Here is a 19504-nt window from a genome sequence, read left to right on the forward strand (position 1 = left end):
GTCACCCGTAAAGTTTGTTTCCAGGTGTGGTAGTCGGTATTAGGGATATTACAGTACCTAGGTTGGAGGTACCTGATGTTGTAAGATCATTGGTGAAGCCTGCCTGCTGGTTCCGCCCAGTAAGGCAGAGTATAAGAGTTTGTGTTTCCTTAGCTGCTGCATTCTGTACCTGGGCTGCTGGGGGAAAACATCTAGTTCAATAAAGCCTTCAATTGTCCTACAATCTCGCTTCAAGAGTTATTGATCGTGCATCAATTTATTGAACTAGATTTGAAGAATGAAGCTCCGCATCAAGCCGGAGTGTCTGCAGACTCTGCCGCTCCCTCAGTAGCGGCAAACTCAGCAGCGAACTTTAAACACTGGCTAGCGTGTTTCAATGGATACATCAGGACGGCCACAACTACACCCACAGAGAACCAGAAACTGCAAGTTCTCCACTCAAGGGTGAGCCCAGAAATCTACATGCTCATCAAAGATGCGGACGGTTTCGAGGCTGCGATGACCCTGTTAAAAGGACACGACATCCGCCCAGTAAATCAGGTTTACGCCCGACATCTTCTAGCTACCAGGCGACAAATTCCGGGGGAATCGCTAGACAAATTCTACCACCCACTGCTGGTACTAGGTCGGAACTGTGACTGTCCGCAAGTTTCAGCCAACAACCACACCGAACTTTTAATACGGGACGCCTTCGTTGCAGGTATGCTGTCCTCTCAGATCCGCCAGCGGCTGCTGGAAAAGGAGACGCTAGGTCTCAAGGAGGCACGGGCCCTCGGAAGCTCCTTAGACGTAGCCTCCCGCAATGCCCGAGCGTATGTCTCCGACCGCACGGCAGCCCCATGGGCAGCGTGGACCCCACCCGCAGCCGATGCTGACGTATCCCCCAACAAGCATGTGCTGCGCGGCTGCCAGGCAACCCCGGGGGGCCCCGATGTTATTTATGCAGGCAAGCCAAGCATCTCCGGCAACGCTGCCCAGCCCGCTCTGCAACTTGCAAGGACTGTGGAAAAAAGGGGCATATCGTGGCGGTATGCCAGGCCCGGGCGGTCGCTGCTATCTCCGGGGGCGAACCGGGGCCACCGCCATTACTCTCATCGCAGGCCACGTGCGGCCCATGGGCACCGCCATCTTCGATCTCGCAAGCCACGTGCGGACCCCGGGCACCGCCATCTTGTTCCCCAGAGACCACGGCGATTCATGGGCGCTGCCATCTTGGCTGGAGTCTCAAGACCCCGATTCGGATGACGGCACACCGCCTGAGGAATCCCACCCGCTTCTGCCACGACTCGCCTCGGTGACTCGGGACCAGTCTCGGCCCCGAACTCTTTTGACCACTACGACGACGGTACTCATCAACGGACACAAGACATCCTGCCTGATTGACTCCGGGAGCACAGAGAGCTTTACACACCCCAACACGGTAAGGCGCTGCTCCCTCCCTATACTCCCAGTTAACCAGAGAATCTCCCTGGCCTCCGGGTCTCACTCTGTACTGATCATGGGGTACTGCACAGCTAACCTCACAGTCCAGGGAAGAGAGTTTAAGAATTTCCAACTCTACATCCTCCCTCACCACTGCACTGCCACACACCTGGGATTGGACTTCCAATGTAACCTCCAGAGCTTAACCTTTAAATTCGGCGGCCCTATACCCCCCCCCCCCCCCCCCCCCCCCCCCCCCCCTCACTGTCTGCAGTCTCACGACCCTCAATGTTGACCCACCTTCCCTTTTTGCAAACCTCACCACCTGATTGCAAACCAGTCGCCACCAGGAGCATAGTGCCCAGGACCGGACCTCCATTAGGTCGGAAGTCCAGCGGTTACTGAAGGAAGGTATTATCGAGGCTAGCAACAGCCCCTGGAGAGCTCAAGTAGTGGTTGTAAAGACCGGGGAGAAGCACATGATGGTCATCGATTATAGTCAGACCATCAACAGGTATACGCAGCTTGATGCGTACCCTCTCCCCCCGCATATCTGATTTGGTCAATCAGATTGCTCAATACAAGGTCTCTTCCACAGTGGACCTCAAATCTGCCTACCACCAGCTCCCCATTCGCCCGGACGACCGCAAGTACATTGCATTCGAAGCAGATGGGCGGCTCTACCACTGCCTAAGGGTTCCTTTCAGTGTCAGAAATGGGGTCTCGGTCTTCCAACGGGAGATGGACCAAATGGTTGACTGGTACGGTTTGCGGGCCATGTTTCCGTACCTCAACAACATCACCATCTGTGGCCACGACCAGCAAGGCCACGACACCAACCTCCGCAGATTTCTCCATACCGCCAGTCTCCTTAATCTGACCTATAACAAGGAGAAATGTGTATTCAGCACCGATCGTCTAGCCATCCTCGGCTACGTAGAGCACGATGGAGTCATACGCCCCGACCACGATCGCATGCGCCCCCTCATGGAGCTCCCCCTTCCACACTGCTCCAAGGCCCTGAAATGTTGGCTGGGGTTTTTTTCATATTACGCCCAGTGGGTCCCCAATTATGCAGATAAGGCCCGCCCACTAATCAAATCCATGGTTTTCCCCCTGTCGGGAGAGGCCCGCCAGTCCTTCAGTCGCATAAAGGCAGACATTGCAAAGGCCACGATGCACACAATCGATGAATCCCTTCCCTTCCAAGTAGAGAGCGACGCATCCGACGTAGCTCTGGCGGCCACACTCAACCAAGCGGGCAGGCCCATGGCCTTCTTCTCACACACCCTCCATGCCTCCGAAATCCGCCATTCCTCCGTTGAAAAGGAGGCCCAGGCCATAGTAGAAGCTGTGCGGCATTAGAGGCATTAGCTGGCCGGCAGGAAATTCACGCTCCTCACTGACCAATGGTCGGTAGCTTTCATGTTCGATAATGCACAGTGGGGCAAGATAAAGAACGATAAGATCTTACGGTGGAGGATCGAGCTCTCCAACTACAACTACGAGATCTTATATCGTCCCGGGAAGCAAAACGAGCTCCTGATGCCCTATCCCGCAGCACATGTGCCAACGCACAAGTGGACCAACTCCAGACCCTCCACGATGACCGCTGCCACCCAGGGGTCACTCGTTTCTTCCATTTAATCAAAACCCGCAACGTGCCCATCTCCATCGAGGTCAGGACCGTCACTAGGAACTGCCAAATCTGCGCGGAGTGCAAGCCGCACTTCTACTGGCCAGAGAAAGCGCACCTGGTGAAGGCTTCCCACCCCTTTGAACGCCTCAGCATGGACTTCAAAGGGCCCCTTCACTCCACCGACTGCAACACGTACTTCCTGAACGTGATTGACAAGTACTCCCGGTTCCCGTTCACCATCCCGTCCCGACATGACCGCTGCCACTATTGTAGCCACTGTAGCCACCTAAAATGGACACTGAACTAAACAAAATGGAGAATCGCTAAGACTGCAGGGAAACACAGTTTAGCCAAGGCAGCAGCCTGCAAACACTCATTAGCATTTTGCAAGCAGCAAAACTAGTTTCTGGCCAGGTGGAAGATCTCAAACCAAAGGTGATAATGGCAGAACGCTTTACATACTAATGAGGCAGTCCAGATCTAGGCATACACAATGGCAACATTTGGGTTTGAATAAGATACTTGAGTGGATGTCCAGACAGAGCGGCACCAGAAGTATCCACTATAGAAACCGCCCCCGCCATCAAGAGAGACCCTCACATTGGAGGAATTCAAAAGATATCGATTGGAAGCGATCCAATCGATACCTAAAGGTAAAGCCCGCCCAGGAAAAGGCAAGGACATTGGGGACCCCTATAAAAGTAGACCCCCACACATGGTCCTGTCTGTTGTTTCGTGCTCCGGCTTTGACCAAGAACTTGAACCTGTATCCTGACTCCAGCCGTTGAGCACCAGCCGCGGAACCGTAAGTGCCAATACGACGCTCGCTACGCGAACCAAGCTCTCTAGACCCCCAGTGATCAGCACGCTTTCTGAAGGTTGCAGACCAAGACCGGGACGAAGGCCTCGCTCCCTGACCTTGCCTGTTCCTGTTTAGTTAAGTATTCTGATTGCTTAGTTTAGTCATAGCGTAGTCCCTTAGTGTGTGCATGCGTATTTATTATAATTGTATAATAAATATTGATCGTTTGGAACTTACTAATCGGTGTATCGTTTTATTACTTTGAACCTGACCTTGGAATATTTGTGAGGTGTCTATACGGCATCTGGCGACTCCTGAGCTGAAAATACATACACAGAGCCTAGTAGTGTTAAGCACACGGCCTTTAATGGAGGCAAGTTAATAACACTCCAATAAACGCGTTTTACACCCATAGCAAAACGTGCAACATTTAGTGGCGACATCCTGACGGGACACGGTTACAAGTGGTACCCCCACTCCGTCGAGGACCCTGAAATTTGAATTAGAAATCTGGTAAAGAAAAGGAAAGAAATCACAAATATTCAAGGTGTTCAAAGGAATAAACGTAATTCGGAAGTGTGTTTAGTGCATGCGTACTAACAGGGTTGTAAGGAAAACCTGAAAGCATTTTTGTTGCGACAAACTTTCGGTAGTTTTGTGAACGGAACATAGCGTAAGCCTTACCCGTTTCGTGAGGCATAACCTCAACACCCCCTGTTCCTAAATTTAAAGTGAGTCAGAGAAAAATGGCCATGCAGGCAATGGAACGCCTCATGAACCCAGAACGGTTTGTGGTCGCAGCGACCAGCAGTAGCCGAGTAGGTCAGTGTCCCATGTGGGAGCTGGAACTCCGCAAATATCTGCAAGGAAAGGGATGGCCCCTTTGGAAAGAGTTTTGTTTGAATGAGGAGACAGGTCCCGGAAGTATAGGACATACTTGGTGGGAGAACCTCTCTCAAATTCACAAGAAAAATATGAGTAAAGCACGTAAGCCGATGGCGATTGTGTCCTGTTTGGCACAATTGCGAGGCACAGAGGAGGTCGTTCAGACTCTCCGGGCAGAATTAGAAGAAATAGAATGAGTAAAGTGGATGTCAGGGACATCAAAAAGGAAAACATGGATCTTAGAGGGAAGTTGGCAGAGAAAGGTAGAGAGGTGGATGATGCCAAGAGGGCACATCAGTCTTGTCTAGCCCATCTCAGCAGTTCCCAGACCCAGTACGAAAAGGCCTATCAGGACGTGCAACGTGCCGTCCTGATAAGAGAAGAATCAGAGAAGCAGGTAGAGGCTTTGCAGAGGCAATGCTCTGACCTTAAAGCAGCTTTGAGAGCACTCCATGCTGCCACCACAGAACAAAGACAGAGTACTGTAGATCATGCGAAATGCAGGAAGCAGATTGCAGAGCTGCAATCGCTGCTTTCGGTGCAAAATGGGTTTCAAAGCACCTTTGGAACGCAGTTAGATGAGGAGAATGCCCCAGACTGGAAAGAGTTAAGTGAGACAGCGCAGCGTTATGTTCAGGGAACATGTGCGCCAGCAGCGCAGCAGAAAAGGCAAGCACCCCAAACCCCCACAGATCAGCTAGTTACCATTCCAATGAATCCAGTCACCACCCAGAGGAAAGCGACCACAGAAGGCGCACCCGATATAACTTACACCACCCCCTTAACTGTAACCCAACTCAGGGACGCGTGTGAGAAGATCACTCCGTTTCTCCCCACCGCAGACCCCCACCAATTTTTCGCAAAGGTAAAGCAACAGGCAACCATGTACGGCCTGGACGAGAGAGAGCAGGTTAAACTCACAGTTCTGAGTTTAGACCCATCGGTTGTAGCAGCCCTCCCCGACCCACAGAACGTTGGCGGAGGCACCCTAGAGGAAATGCACACCTCCATTTTAGATGCCATAGGGTATAATCGAGGTGACCCCGTAGAAGGACTTAATAAGTGCCGGCAGAAGAAATCCGAGCACCCCACAGCATTCGCCGGAAGGCTGTGGATCCATTTTAACGCAGTATTTGGCGATGTAAATAGAGCCCATTTGAACCGTGAAAACATGGTTAAATGGACGCGCACCATAATTTCCCATGCCACAGAAGCAGGACAGAATGTCTGCAGCAATTATGATCCCTCAGAAGAGGCCCATAATGAAAAATGGGTCTTGAAAAGATTGTCCCGCATTTGGCAGCAATCCGTTCACAATAAAACAGCATTTATAAATCCCGAAGAGCAGGCAGATGCAGACATGAATCCAGTTAAAACACATCAAAACCCCGCATGTGTAAATGAGGGAAGGAACAGCCCACAGCAGATCAAGTCAAAAGAATGTTTTAACTGTGGACAGTTAGGACATTACGCTCGAGAATGTCAAGCCCCCCCGAAACAGCAACAGAATCAGCCCACCAATGCCCCCCGAAGCAGCAATGAAATCAACAGCCCAGACCCCCCTCTCAGGGAACAGTACACAAGGGAACAATGCACCAGAGTGCCTGCTCCGCCTTATGTGCCTCAGGGGTCATGTTACAACTGTAGGCAGCCAGGACACTTCTCCCGAGATTGCAGGAGACACCCAGCACCAGCTAGACCCGCCCCCAGATATGAAAGAGAACACCACCCACAGCAGCTACAAGGTCCCAGCTGCCCCATGCAAACTATGAGTGCTTACCCACCACTTCTCATGCCAGGGATACCTCAGCAATGCCAGTTCATTTTTGTTTCTCTCCTTCCCCTCTTCTTCGGTCACACTGCACTGGCTCCATATGCTAGTTACACCCCCAGCCAAATGTAATTTACAGTATCCTTTGTTCTGATGGAACCTGTACGATATACGTTGCATGTTTGTTTGTATGTGTTTGTTAAATGTTCAGTGTTTAAATTTAAACAGCTTTTCACAGCCCCACGCCACCACTGATGGAACCTGCACGCATGTTTGTTTGTCAGTTTATGTTTCTTGTTAATATGTTAAGGGTTTGATTTCAGATCTTTTCAGCTGAAAAGATTGTGACCACCTCACACGCACTTTAGTTTGTCTGCAGATACCTCTGAGAACTTCAGTTGTATCCTCTGGTGAACCGACACGGTTCACGACTTGTTCCCTATTTTCAGATGAAGGAGCATCTTGGCTCCTCCATTGTTTTTAGGTGCCCCTCTATTCGGCGAATAGAGGCTGCAAATCCATGATAAACACATTCTTGCCCGTTTACTCCAGGTTACTCAGGCAGTGGACAAACGGCACTGAGGACCCGCCCTGTCTGAGAACCCACTTTGGTCAGCCAAGCTCGGGTATGGCACAGCACGCCCTACCCGGGGATCCCATTCAAATCTTACCCGTAGCGGCCCATATGCAACCCATTCGACCTTTTGTTTCCAATTTGTTTTCATTTTTCGTTAGGCAGCCCTTAGGCCGCCATCCCACATGCTATTTACATCCAGGAACATTCGGATGGTAAATGAGCAAAGCCTGCGAGACGGCTCGCAGGAGGAGAGTTGTTAGGTGTATTGTGTTCATTAAATTCGCATTTTTGAAAAAAAAAAATGAGGGGAGTCACAGGGTGTGACTTGGCCAGTCATTTTTAATGGGTCAATTGGAATTGAAAGACAGATACACTAACAAGTACGGATATTAAGCTGTATTGACAGATACTGTGCTTGATCCCATAACTTTCGAAGGACGAAACAGAGATCACAGCAAGGATCGGCCATACAGGAGGAAGAAAAGAAGGAGAACGAAGAGAAGATGATGGAAGCCCACTTATTGCTTTTAAATGTTATATTTGTATGAGTGGAAGCAAGACACGTTTCCCCCACAACCCCCACCGTAAATGTTTCACTTACAGCAACTCCCCAGTGCTCAGCTCTGATCAGTGAGGTTCAGACCTGGTGCACAAAATTTATGACATGGTACTCCATGTCATACGTGATTGAATCACTGCTAGTGATTGCGATCCTCGCCATACTCGTACAGACTAGTTTCTGGCCAGGTGGAAGATCTCAAACCAAAGGTGATAATGGCAGAACGCTTTACATACTAATGAGGCAGTCCAGATCTAGGCACACACAATGGCAACATTTGGGTTTGAATAAGATACTTGAGTGGATGTCCAGACAGAGCGGCACCAGAAGTATCCACTATAGAAACCGCCCCCGCCATCAAGAGAGACCCTCACATTGGAGGAATTCAAAAGATATCGATTGGAAGCGATCCAATCGATACCTGAAGGTAAAGCCCGCCCAGGAAAAGGCAAGGACATTGGGGACCCCTATAAAAGTAGACCCCCACACATGGTCCTGTCTGTTGTTTCGTGCTCCGGCTTTGACCAAGAACTTGAACCTGTATCCTGACTCCAGCCGTTGAGCACCAGCCGCCGAACCGTAAGTGCCAATACGACGCTCGCTACGCGAACCAAGCTCTCTAGACCCCCAGTGACCAGCACGCTTTCTGAAGGTTGCAGACCAAGACCGGGACGAAGGCCTCGCTCCCTGACCTTGCCTGTTCCTGTTTAGTTAAATATTCTGATTGCTTAGTTTAGTCATAGCTTAGTCCCTTAGTGTGTGCATGCGTATTTATTATAATTGTATAATAAATATTGATTGTTTGGAACTTACTAATCGGTGTATCGTTTTATTACTTTGAACCTGACCTTGGAATATTTGTGAGGTGTCCATACGGCATCTAGCGACTCCTGAGCTGAAAATACATACACAGAGCCTAGTAGTGTTAAGCACACGGCCTTTAACGGAGGCAAGTTAATACACTCCAATAAACGCGTTTTACACCCATAGCAAAACGTGCAACACTATCATTTAAGCCCTCCACAGTATCTTTACCCTGTTCGGTTTCCCCGCCTACGTCCACAGCGATAGGGGGTCCTCCTTCATGAGTGACGAACTGCATCAATTCCTGCTCAGCAAGCGCACTGTCTCAAGCAGGATGACCAGTTATAACCCCTGGGGCAACAGGCAGGTGGAAAGGGAGAACGAACAGTCTGGAAGACCGTCATACTGGCCCTACGGTCCAGGAATCTCCCAGTCTCCCGCTGGCAGGAGGTCCTCCCCGATGCACTCCACTTGATCATTGCTGTGTACCACGATCAACGAAACACCTCATGAACGTCTCCTTGTCTTCCCTAGGGGCAGAGGCAGCACGGTAGCATGGTGGTTAGCATAAATGCTTCACAGCTCCAGGGTCCCAGGTTCGATTCCCGGCTGGGTCACTGTCTGTGCGGAGTCTGCACGTCCTCCCAGTGTGTGCGTGGGTTTCCTCCGGGTGCTCCGGTTTCCTCCCACAGTCCAAAGATGTGCGGGTTAGGTGGATTGGCCATGCTAAATTGCCCGTAGTGTCCTAAAAAGTAAGGTTAAGGGGGGGGGGGGGGTTGTTGGGTTACGGGTATAGGGTGGTTACGTGGGTTTGAGTAGGGTGACCATTGTTCGAAACAACATAGAGGGCCAAAGGGCCTGTTCTGTGCTGTACTGTTCTATGTTCTATGAAGTCATCCTCCGAGACCTCGCTCCCAACCTGGCTGTCAGCTCCTGGACCCATTCTGCTCCACAAACACGTGCGAGCGCACAAGTCGGACCCGCTGGTCGAGAGGGTACACTTCCTATGTGGCATGCCCCAACGGCCGGCAGGATACGGTCTCCCTCCAGGACCTGGTGCCCGCTGGATCCCCACCCACACCCCCTCACCAACCCGGTGCCCGCTGGATCCCCACCCACACCCCCACACCAACCCCACCCACAGGCGCACCCCACGGCTGCCCCCTTCCCGGGGGATCGGTCCTTCCACTGGTCCCACCCAGGGGTGATGAAGCTGAAGAAGCCACGCTCCCGGAGTCACGGATGCCCGAGCCGGCGCCTGCATCTTTGCCGAAACTACGATGATTACAGAGGACGACCAGGGCCCCTGATCGACTAATAGCTTCATTATGAAATGTACCTGTAATTAAATACCTGTAAATAATTTGTGGGACATGTAAAAGGCAAAACACTACCACCGACGGGTACCGCCATAACCTCCACCACTGTATAACGCAAGACCACCACCCCTGCCGGACTCTTTTTTTTCCCCAACAGCTGGTGAATGTGTAGTCGGTATTAGGGGTATTACGGTACCTAGGTTGGAGGTACCTGATGCTGTAAGATCATTGGTGTTGGAGGTACCTGATATTGTAAGATCATTGATGAAGCGTGCCTGCTGGTTCCGCCCAGTAAGGCGGAGTATAAGAGTCTGTGTTTCCCTCGCTGCTGCATTCTGTACCTGCGCTGCTGGGGAAACATCTAGTTCAATAAAGCCTTCAATTGTCCTACAATCTCGCTTCGGGAGTTATTGATCGTGCATCACCAGATAATATTGGATGTTCCTGCTAATCCGCCCGCAAACCTCTTCGTCCGTCAGCAGCCCCACATCCAGTCTCCAGAGTATGCGCTGCCCTCTCTCCTCACTAAGCCGCAGGTCCACCCAGTGCAGGGCATGGTCCGAGACTGTGATTGCTGAGTATTCTGTCCCCACCACCTTTGGGATTAACACCCTGCTCAAGACAAAGAGGTCTATGCGAGACTAAACCTTATGAACATGGGAGAAAAAAAGAGAACTCCTACGCTCTCGGCCGCGCAAACCTCTAGGGATCCCCCCCGCCATCTGCTCCATAAAACCCTTCAGTTCCTTAGCCACTGCCAGTCGCTTCCCTGTCCTGGACTACAACCGGTCCAGCTCGGGGTCAATGACTGTTTAAAGTCTCCCCCCATGATCAGGTTGTGTGACTGTCCGGGATTTTGCCTAGCATGCATCTCATAAATTCTACAACATCCCAATTCGGAGCATAGACGTTCACAAACACCACCCGGATCCCCTCCCACTTCCCACTCACCATTATATACGTGACTCCCTTATCTGCCACAATTCTCCCAGCCTCGAATGCCACACCCTTACTGATCAGAATTGCTACCCCCCGGTCTTCGAATCCAGCCCCGAATGGAACACCTGGTCTACCCATCCCTTTCTCAATCTCGTGTGATCTGTGAGCTTTAAATGTGTCTCCCGAAGCATTGCTACGTCTGCCTTTAACCCCTTTAGATGCGCGAACACACGCGCAACTTTGACCGGCCCATTCAAACCCCTCGCATTTCACGTGATCAGCCTGGACGGGGGGCTAACCCCCCACCCCCCCTGCCGACTAGCCATCGCCCTTCTTGGCCAACCTCGAGCCCGCGCCCTGCGCTTCCTCGAGCGCCCCCACAGGGAGCCGCCGCCCCCGACCCTCAATTGGTACCCCCACAATTGATACCTCCTGTGTCAGCAAAGCAGCATCCCCCCTTCCCCTCCCTCCCCCACCCGAACAGCCCCACAACCCAAAACCCCCCGCCAAGCACCACCTGAGCACTTGCTCACCCCCCACTATGCTCCCGAGAGTCAGCTGACCCATGCTGACCCTGGCAGCTCCCGCCCCATGCGCCGATCAGACTGTCGCCTCTTTGTCCGGACCCCTTGCCCCACATGAATAAACCAATTAGACTACCTCTCCAGCCCCAGTGAGTAAATAGTAATAAAAAACAGAAGACACTAACATTGCCCCGTGAGGAGACACTTGTTGAACCAAGGCGCCAACTTCCCAAAAAAAAAAAAAAAAAAAAAAAAATCGCACTAAGTACAGGCCTCCCCCACCCCTCCGTATCTCTACTTTGCCGAAAACACTGCGCCCTCCAGCCACCACCACAGCCCTTACACGCACCCAACATTGTCTACAATCTTATATTAGAAACGGTACTGTGTTACCCAGCCCCACCGCCGCTATCCACCAAAGCTTAACTGTTCTTTAATTTGAGTCCAGCTTTTCTTGTTTAACGAATGACCACTCCTCTTCCGGCGTCTCACAATAGTGATGCCGTTCCTTGTACGTGACCCATAGCCTCGCTGGGTGCAGCATCCCAAATTTCACCCCCTTGCTGAAGAGGTTCACCTTCACCCGGTTGAATCCAGCTCGCCTCTTGGCCAGCTCCACACCCAGGTCCTGGTAGATACTTATCACGCTGTTCTCCCAACTGCTGCTCAGTTCTTTTTTTGCCCACCACAAGACAAGTTCCTTGTCCGAGAAGCAATGAAATCTCACCACCACGGCCTTCGGCGGTTCATTCACCTTGGACTTCCTTTCGAGGGCTCTGTGCGCCCCGTCCAGCTCCAGGGGTCGAGAGAATACCCCAGTCCCTATCAGCGTCTCCAGCATCTTCGACACAAATGCTCCCGCATCTGACCCCTCCAGACCTTCGAGTGGCCCACAATTCTCAGGTTCTGGCTTCTGGACCTGTTTTCTAGGTCCTCCAGCCTCGCCTGCCACTTCTTGTGGAGGTCATCCTGCGCCTCCACCTTAAGGGCCAATACGACCAACTCGTCCTCATGGTCGGATAGCTTTTTCTCCATCTCCTTAATCGCTTTCCCTTGTGTCGCCTGAGTTGCGATCATTTGTCTACTGATGACTTCGTGTCCTTTTTAAGATCAGCAAAGCAACCCCTGAGGAACTCATGTTGCTCCTGTGCCCACTGCGCCCATGCACCCTGGTCTATACCAGCCGCCATGCCGTGCCTCGAACGCCCGCTCCGCACGCTTCTGTCTGTTGGGACTTAAACGCTTCACCCGGTCACTCCTGGTCCAGCTATCCATACAACAGAGAGAAAATCCTTTTGGCAGTGTTCACTTCACCAATCTTCCCCAAAAAGTCCGTGAAAACTCCTGAAAAAAGGTCCGAGAGTCCGTTCCAGACGGAAGCTGCCGAATGCACGACCTACTCCTCCATGGCCGCCACTGGAAGTCTCGTCACCACTTCTTCAATGGCCTTGGCGCGATCTTTTCACAATTGTTCCCTCTGCTGCTGGAACTCAGCTTTAATAAAGGCCATCAAGTCAGCTTGAAGCCTTTAAGCTCGCCCTTCCCCTGCCTGCATGCTGGAAAAGGCTTGTCTCTTTGCTGCAGCTCCAGCCAAATCCCTCACTGTTTCTGCCGGGTCTGGTAACCAAGAGACATACCATTCCTGGGGGAAAGTACTCCTCCAACATTCACCTACATCTTTTCATCAAAATTCCACCCGGTATTGATTAAAAAAGAGCTCTTTTCTGTAACCTTGGGCAGGAGCTGCCTTGTGTGTGACCACTTACTCCATGGTCCACACCGGAAGTCCCTTTATGCTATACTCAGTCAAATGCTGCCTTGATGTCAAGGACAGTCACTCTCACCTAACCTCTGGCATTCAGCTCTTTTGTTCATATTTGAACCAAGGCTGTAATGAGATCAAAACCGGAGTGACCCTGGCGGAATCCAAACTGAGCGTCTGTGAGCAGGTTATTAGAAGTGCCACTTGATAGCACGGTTGATGACTCCTTCCATCATTTTGCTGATGATGGAGTGGACTGATAGGGTGGTAATTGACTGGGTTGGATATGTCCTGTTTCTGGTGTACAGGACACACCTGGGCAATTTTCCACATTGCTGAGTAGATGCCAGTCTTGTAGCTGTACTGGAACAGCTTGGCTAGGGGTGCGGCAAGTTCTGGAGCACAAGTCTTCAGTGCTACTGGCAGAATATTGTCAGGACCCATAGCCTTTGCAGTATTTAATGCCTGCAGCCATTTCTTGATGTCACGTGGAGTGAATTGTATTGGCTGAAGACTGACATCTGTGATGCTGGGGACCTCTGGAGAAGCCCAAGATGGATCATCCACTCGGCACTTCTGGCTAATGATTGTTGCGAATGTTTCAGCCTTGCCTTTCGCAATATGTGTTGGGCTCCTACATCATTGAGAATGGGGATATTTGTGGAGCATCCACGCCCGGTGAGTTGGTTAATTGTCCACCACCATTCATGGCTGGATGTGGTAGGACTGTAGAGCTTAGATCTGATGCACTCATTATGGAATCGCTTTATTCTGTCCATCACTTGCTGCTTATGCTCTTTAGCATGCAAGTAGTCCTGTACTGCTGCTTCACCAGGTTGACTCCTCATTTTTAAGTATGCCTGGCAATTCGCCTGGCATGCTGTCCTGCACACTTCACTGAACCCGGGTTTATCCCCTGGCTTGGTGGTAATGGCAGAGTGGGCGATATGCCAGGCCAGAAGGCTGCATATTGTGGTCGAGTACAATTCTGCTGCCACAGGTGGCCCACAGCGCTTCATGGATGCCCAGTCTTGAGTTGCTAGATCTGTTCAAAGTCTAGCCCATTTAGCATGTGGTAGTGCCACACGACACGATGGAGGGTATCTTCAATGTGACTGTCTGTGTGTAGTTTGCACATTCTCTCCATGTCTGCATGGATTTCCTCCGGGTGCTTTGGTTTCCTCCCACAGTTCAAAGATGTGCAAGTTAGATGGGGTTACGGGGATTGGGCGGGAAGAGGGTCTAGGTGGGATGCTCTTTCAGACAGTTGGTCCATACTCGATGGGCTGAATGGTCTCCTTCTGCACTGTAGGTATTCCATGATTCAAATGCTAAATTCAATGTGCAATTGCACCCTTAGAAACACGAAATACAAGTTAAACAGTAAACATTACAACTATGAATTTGCAAAGTTCCTCACTGATTTTAAAATGCTTTGGAGCATCCGAATAATGTGACACTGTATAAATGCAAGCTTGTTCATTCTTTCTTACATGTGTTATAGCTGTAAGTTCTAAAAAAGGATGGGTGTTTCCATTTTACTAGCTTTTTCTTAATATTACCCTATGGTATAACCAAAAAGCAAATATGTAGTTGATCAAAATAAAATCGTACCTTTGCATGTGAATCAAAATCAGTTGTCTGCAAAATAGTATTGATGCTTTTCTCCTCTGTGGTGACCTTAGCGGTCTGTGTGCTTTGTTGTTTCACAGTAGATTCAACAATGGACCACTTTGTGTTACAAGCCCCATTTCCATACTTTCTCCTTTGTCCCAATGTTGGTCTATTTTTGCTCATCAAAGTTATATCTGTGTTGTCAGCTCGATCAACAACAGAGATCATAGCTGTAGTGTCTTTGTCTACAGTGAAATCAGCCCTGAAATCTCTGCTCACATCAACATACTGATCCACCTTGATAATTAAACTTTTTGTCTCTTTTTTGAAGCAGTGTTCACATTTCTCCTGATTATGAGTACAAGTTCCTTCAATCAAAGTACTTCTTCCAAAAACTGTCGAGTCTGATATACAGTCGATAAATCTATTGCATTCAGTTGTCTCTAATGGTTCAAGGACATCATCTTCTTGGCCTGTCAGATCAGTGTTATGGTCAATCACTGTTACACTTGCAATAATGCTGTCATCAGCAGCTGACACAAATGAATCATCAAAGAACTTCTGATGATCTGAATCTGAAACTGCAGCAAGTTCACAAGAATTTCCCCATCCTGGATGATCTGGACTTTCACATGCAGACGCGGTATTGCTGCTCTGCTTACTCTGGTTCTGTGATGTGTCCTCAGCTTCTGAAATCGTACTGGTAGAAACTACAGCATCCACCACATTAAGTAACACCAATGGTACTTGATTTTCATTTTCAATGTCTGTTGATGCACTACAGACAGATTCGTCATTGGCAAATTCTTCTATTTGATTAGGGAAGCGAAGTTCACTTTGATTAACACTTTCCAACAATACTTCAGTCTGAAGGTTACTGTTATGTACACCTTCTACTCGTTCTAACTTGCTCCCATTAGAACCTATTACATTTTGTTCTAACTTGCTTCCATTAGGACCTATCACATTTCTGTCATTGATTACTCTCTCGGCTCTTCCCTCTGAGATCCCAATAGATTTACAATCTACAAGGTGGGAGTCAGTTGGCCTTTCTGCACATTCACAAACAGCTATCTCATTACTTTCGTGTACAAATGACGTATGTGAAGTGATAGCAGAAATAAACGAGGTCTCATCTATTTCTTCAGCTAAAGGACAGCAATGCGCAAATTGATCAGACTCTTCAGGATTCGGAGCATCTGGATATGCTGCAGGAGTCTGTTTTTCTGGGGAAAGCTCTTCATGGCCGAAAAAGTCAGCAAAACTGTTGCTTTCAGTGCTGTTCATGCTGTAATAATCAGGAAATGGCTCTGGATCGAAAGTCACAGAATCCTTATATTCAGGAATATATTGATGCGGAGTTTCTCGTTTAATCTCCTGAAAAAAGTCACCAGCAACTTGCTGCAAGGTCATTTCATTCAGCTTCCTGTATATGTCAAACTCTGTATCCAAGGACAGGATTGATTCATTTCCATACTCATTCACCAACACCAATTTCTGGTTGCACTGTGCTTGTTCAAGAGCTGTCAGCACACCGGTTTCCTTTGCCAGATCATCAACAACTGAACTTCCATGATCAGAGCTGGTTTCATATGACAACTCCAAAGTATTTGAAAGCTGACATTTTGTCTCAACGATTTCTTTGTCACATTCAGTTCTTAATCCCCTATCAAAGGAACAAGGTTTAATTCCAGAATTAAATTCATCGCAAGTATATTCTTCATTTGTTTTTCGGTTCCCAAAATTAGGACCAACGGCTTTGAAGCAGGGGAACCCTTTTCCAACACTGGAATAAGATGTAAGGATTCTCTGATTGTGCGCAAGAAGCATATTCTTATCTATAAAATGTGTAAAAATTTATAACAATTAGTGCAATTAATGTTAACTAACTCAATAAACTATTAACCCTGCAGTCTAATGGGAAATGTGCCAGTACTCACTACATGTACACACCATTATGCCCCTGCATTACTCTCCAATCTATATTAAACCAACTAATCAGAACTAGGTCAGAAGTTGAAGCACAGCAGTGTGACCTAGTGTCTTAGGGTGAAAAATTGCAAAGATTGCAGCTCATCATCACAGCTGCAAAATACAGGTGTGGATGCTGAGTGAGGACTGGTTCAAGCTCAGCTCTGATCTCTCACCCTCTGCCAATCAACCAGACTGTTTACACTGCAGTGATATCTTAAGCAATTATTGCCCAGAATACATTCCCTTCCCTCACTGCAGAGAATCATACAATAAATATGACCACTGCAGTGATATCTTAAACAATTATAGCTCAGAATACATTCCCTTCAAGAGGGAAGGGAAGAAAAAAAATGCATAAGACATTACTAGGTCGATGTTGTCTGCTGATGCCCAGCTGTTTTTCCTGGTTTCAAAATGTGCAAACACTCTACCGATTTCATTATCTTTTCCCTATGCCAGAACTTTGACTTCTGGGTACTTTTATTACAATCAGCAATTCGAGGGGATCAATGATAAAAATCAAATCAGTAAAAAATTTATTGTAGAGAGAATAAAGTTCAAAATAATGAAAGATCTTAGTGTTTGCCAAGACGCCCATCAAATTACTTATTAGTGATTGATTGAAGATCAACTATTCTGTGCATTAAGTTATCAAGAACAAAAATATTGACATATTACTTCCTGCGCATTTTGTTTAATGTTTTGGCTATTTATTAGGTCACTGGGAGGAGTTAGGAAACCCTACTGGGCAAGAGAACAATTAAGCTAAACTGTAGAAGAGCACCAGCACGGAGTCGATGAGCTGACATCATGACCACCTTATGTGCTGCATTGATTCCATAATAGCTACTTAAGCACAGCAACAGATCATGCAAGAAGACCCAATGCGAGTTCACTCTTAATCGGCTGTCATAATCTTACTCCGGTGTCAACCAGAGTAAAGTTTTTCAGAGAAATATCACACTTGTGGGCCTGCAGCAAGCAACATTTCACAGTTAACTAATCCTGCTAAAACCACTATGTAAATTATTTAAAGAATCTCCTTCCCATCATCTGCTGTACAGATAAATACAGTACTAACGATAGTTATGGCAACAATTTTATAGAGCACCTTTAGCATCTAAAAAATGACACACTGTGTCCACACAAAAAATAGACATCACGCAATTGGAGAATTAGCTGGGTTTTCAGAAAACAGTTGAAGGCAAGGTGCAGCTTTTTAAGGAGAGTTCCATGGGTAGACAGAAGAGGGCTGAAGCCTTATGATGAGATTGAGCGAGAAGGATGGTTGCAAATGACTGGAGGACTTGGATTTGGATACCAAACTTAATCTATTTAGAAAAAAGATGAGGATACTAAATTCCAAACAAAATTAATAAAGTGCAGGGCACACATGTAAATTCAGTGAACACAATTATCCCACGGCACTGTGTGAGCTGCAGAGATTGAACAATGGTCCCTCAAAAAAAACAACCACCAAAATCGGATTAACTAGTCACTCATCTGTTGTATTGTTTGTGGGACCTTGTGAGCACCTATCAGGGGATGATATCATCATTTACATCCTTCCATCTACACAAGAAAATGGACATGGAGCATATCAAATACACTGAGAACGTGGTAGCTTTATATGATGCATTTTGCTGATGGCTGAAAGGACTGAGAAGCGGGTTTCCCACATTGTTTAAAAATATTTTTATGGGATGAGGGTTTCAGGCAAAGCCAGCATTTGTTCCCCATCTCATCTCCAACTGACTTGAGCTGGGTGACTTGGTAGGCCACTGCAAAGGCCAGTTAAGAATCTGGAGTCACATGTGGGCCAGACCAGGGAAGGATGGCAATTTTTGTCCCGATTGACTTTTTGCATCAAACGATGATAGCAGCAATCACTGAGGCCAGCTTTACCAAATTTATTAGCTGAATTTAAATTCCGCCAACTGCCTTGGTGGGATTCGAACCCATGTCCCCAGAGCATTACTCTGGGACTGTGGATTACTTGGGTCATCGAGATTACTATTATGCCACCATCTACCACATTTAAAGCAGTTATCACGTGTTGTTTTCGACATCGACATCTGTTTCCAACTGTAGCCATTGAGGGGGTGATAAGGAACAATACAAATGCAATATGTGTGTTCATTTCTTAAGCAGGAAAGCTGAAAAATAAGACAGTGAACACATCAATAGAAGTGTTTGGACCTAAAACTGTGTGAACAAATAAATTATGGCACATGTAACACCTGGCAACAACCTTACATGATCACATTCTAAATAGCTTGCTTCAAAAGCATTTTAAGAGCCATAAAGGGTGACTTTTACAGTTCCCTCAGGTGCTAACTGAATACTCAGATTAGATACATTCCAACAAGAAAGCCTAGTGAACCTTTCTCTGGCCTGCCTCCAATGCTAATATATCTTTCCTTAGATAAGGGGCAGCAGGGTAGCATGGTGGTTAGCATAAATGCTTCACAGCTCCAGGGTCCCAGGTTCGATTCCCGGCTGGGTCACTGTCTGTGTGGAGTCTGCACGTCCTCCCCCTGTGTGCGTGGGTTTCCTCCGGGTGCTCCGGTTTCCTCCCACAGTCCAAAGATGTGCGGGTTAGGTGGATTGGCCATGCTAAATTGCCCGTAGTGTCCTAAAAAGTAAGGTGGGGGGGGGGGGGGGTTGTTGGGTTACGGGTATAGGGATATGTGGCTCGGCACAACATTGAGGGCCGAAGGGCCTGTTCTGTGCTGTACTGTTCTATGTTCTAAAACTGTTCACGTATTCCAAGTGTGGTCCAACTAGTGCCTTGTGTTTTAGTAAGACTTCCCTTTTTTATACTCCATTTGCTTAAAAATAACATCCAACATTCCATTTGCCTTTCCTATTACCTGCTGAACTTGCATTGTAGCTTTTTGTGATTTATGCACA

At 48.3% G+C, this 19504-nt stretch overlaps 1 protein-coding gene across 1 annotated transcript in view; it reads right to left on the reverse strand.

Moving 5' to 3' along the window:
- Positions 1-19504, reverse strand: part of rbm44 (RNA binding motif protein 44) — a 220970-nt gene that overhangs the window by 152157 nt on the left and 49309 nt on the right. Inside the window, exon 4 of the mRNA XM_038787013.1 lies at positions 14618-16455. Coding sequence (XP_038642941.1) covers positions 14618-16455 — 1838 coding nt within the window. The remainder of the gene's footprint in view (positions 1-14617; positions 16456-19504) is intronic.

The sequence above is a fragment of the Scyliorhinus canicula genome, chromosome 2, assembly GCF_902713615.1.
Source record: "Scyliorhinus canicula chromosome 2, sScyCan1.1, whole genome shotgun sequence".
In the NCBI taxonomy this organism is placed as follows: Eukaryota; Metazoa; Chordata; class Chondrichthyes; order Carcharhiniformes; family Scyliorhinidae; genus Scyliorhinus; species Scyliorhinus canicula.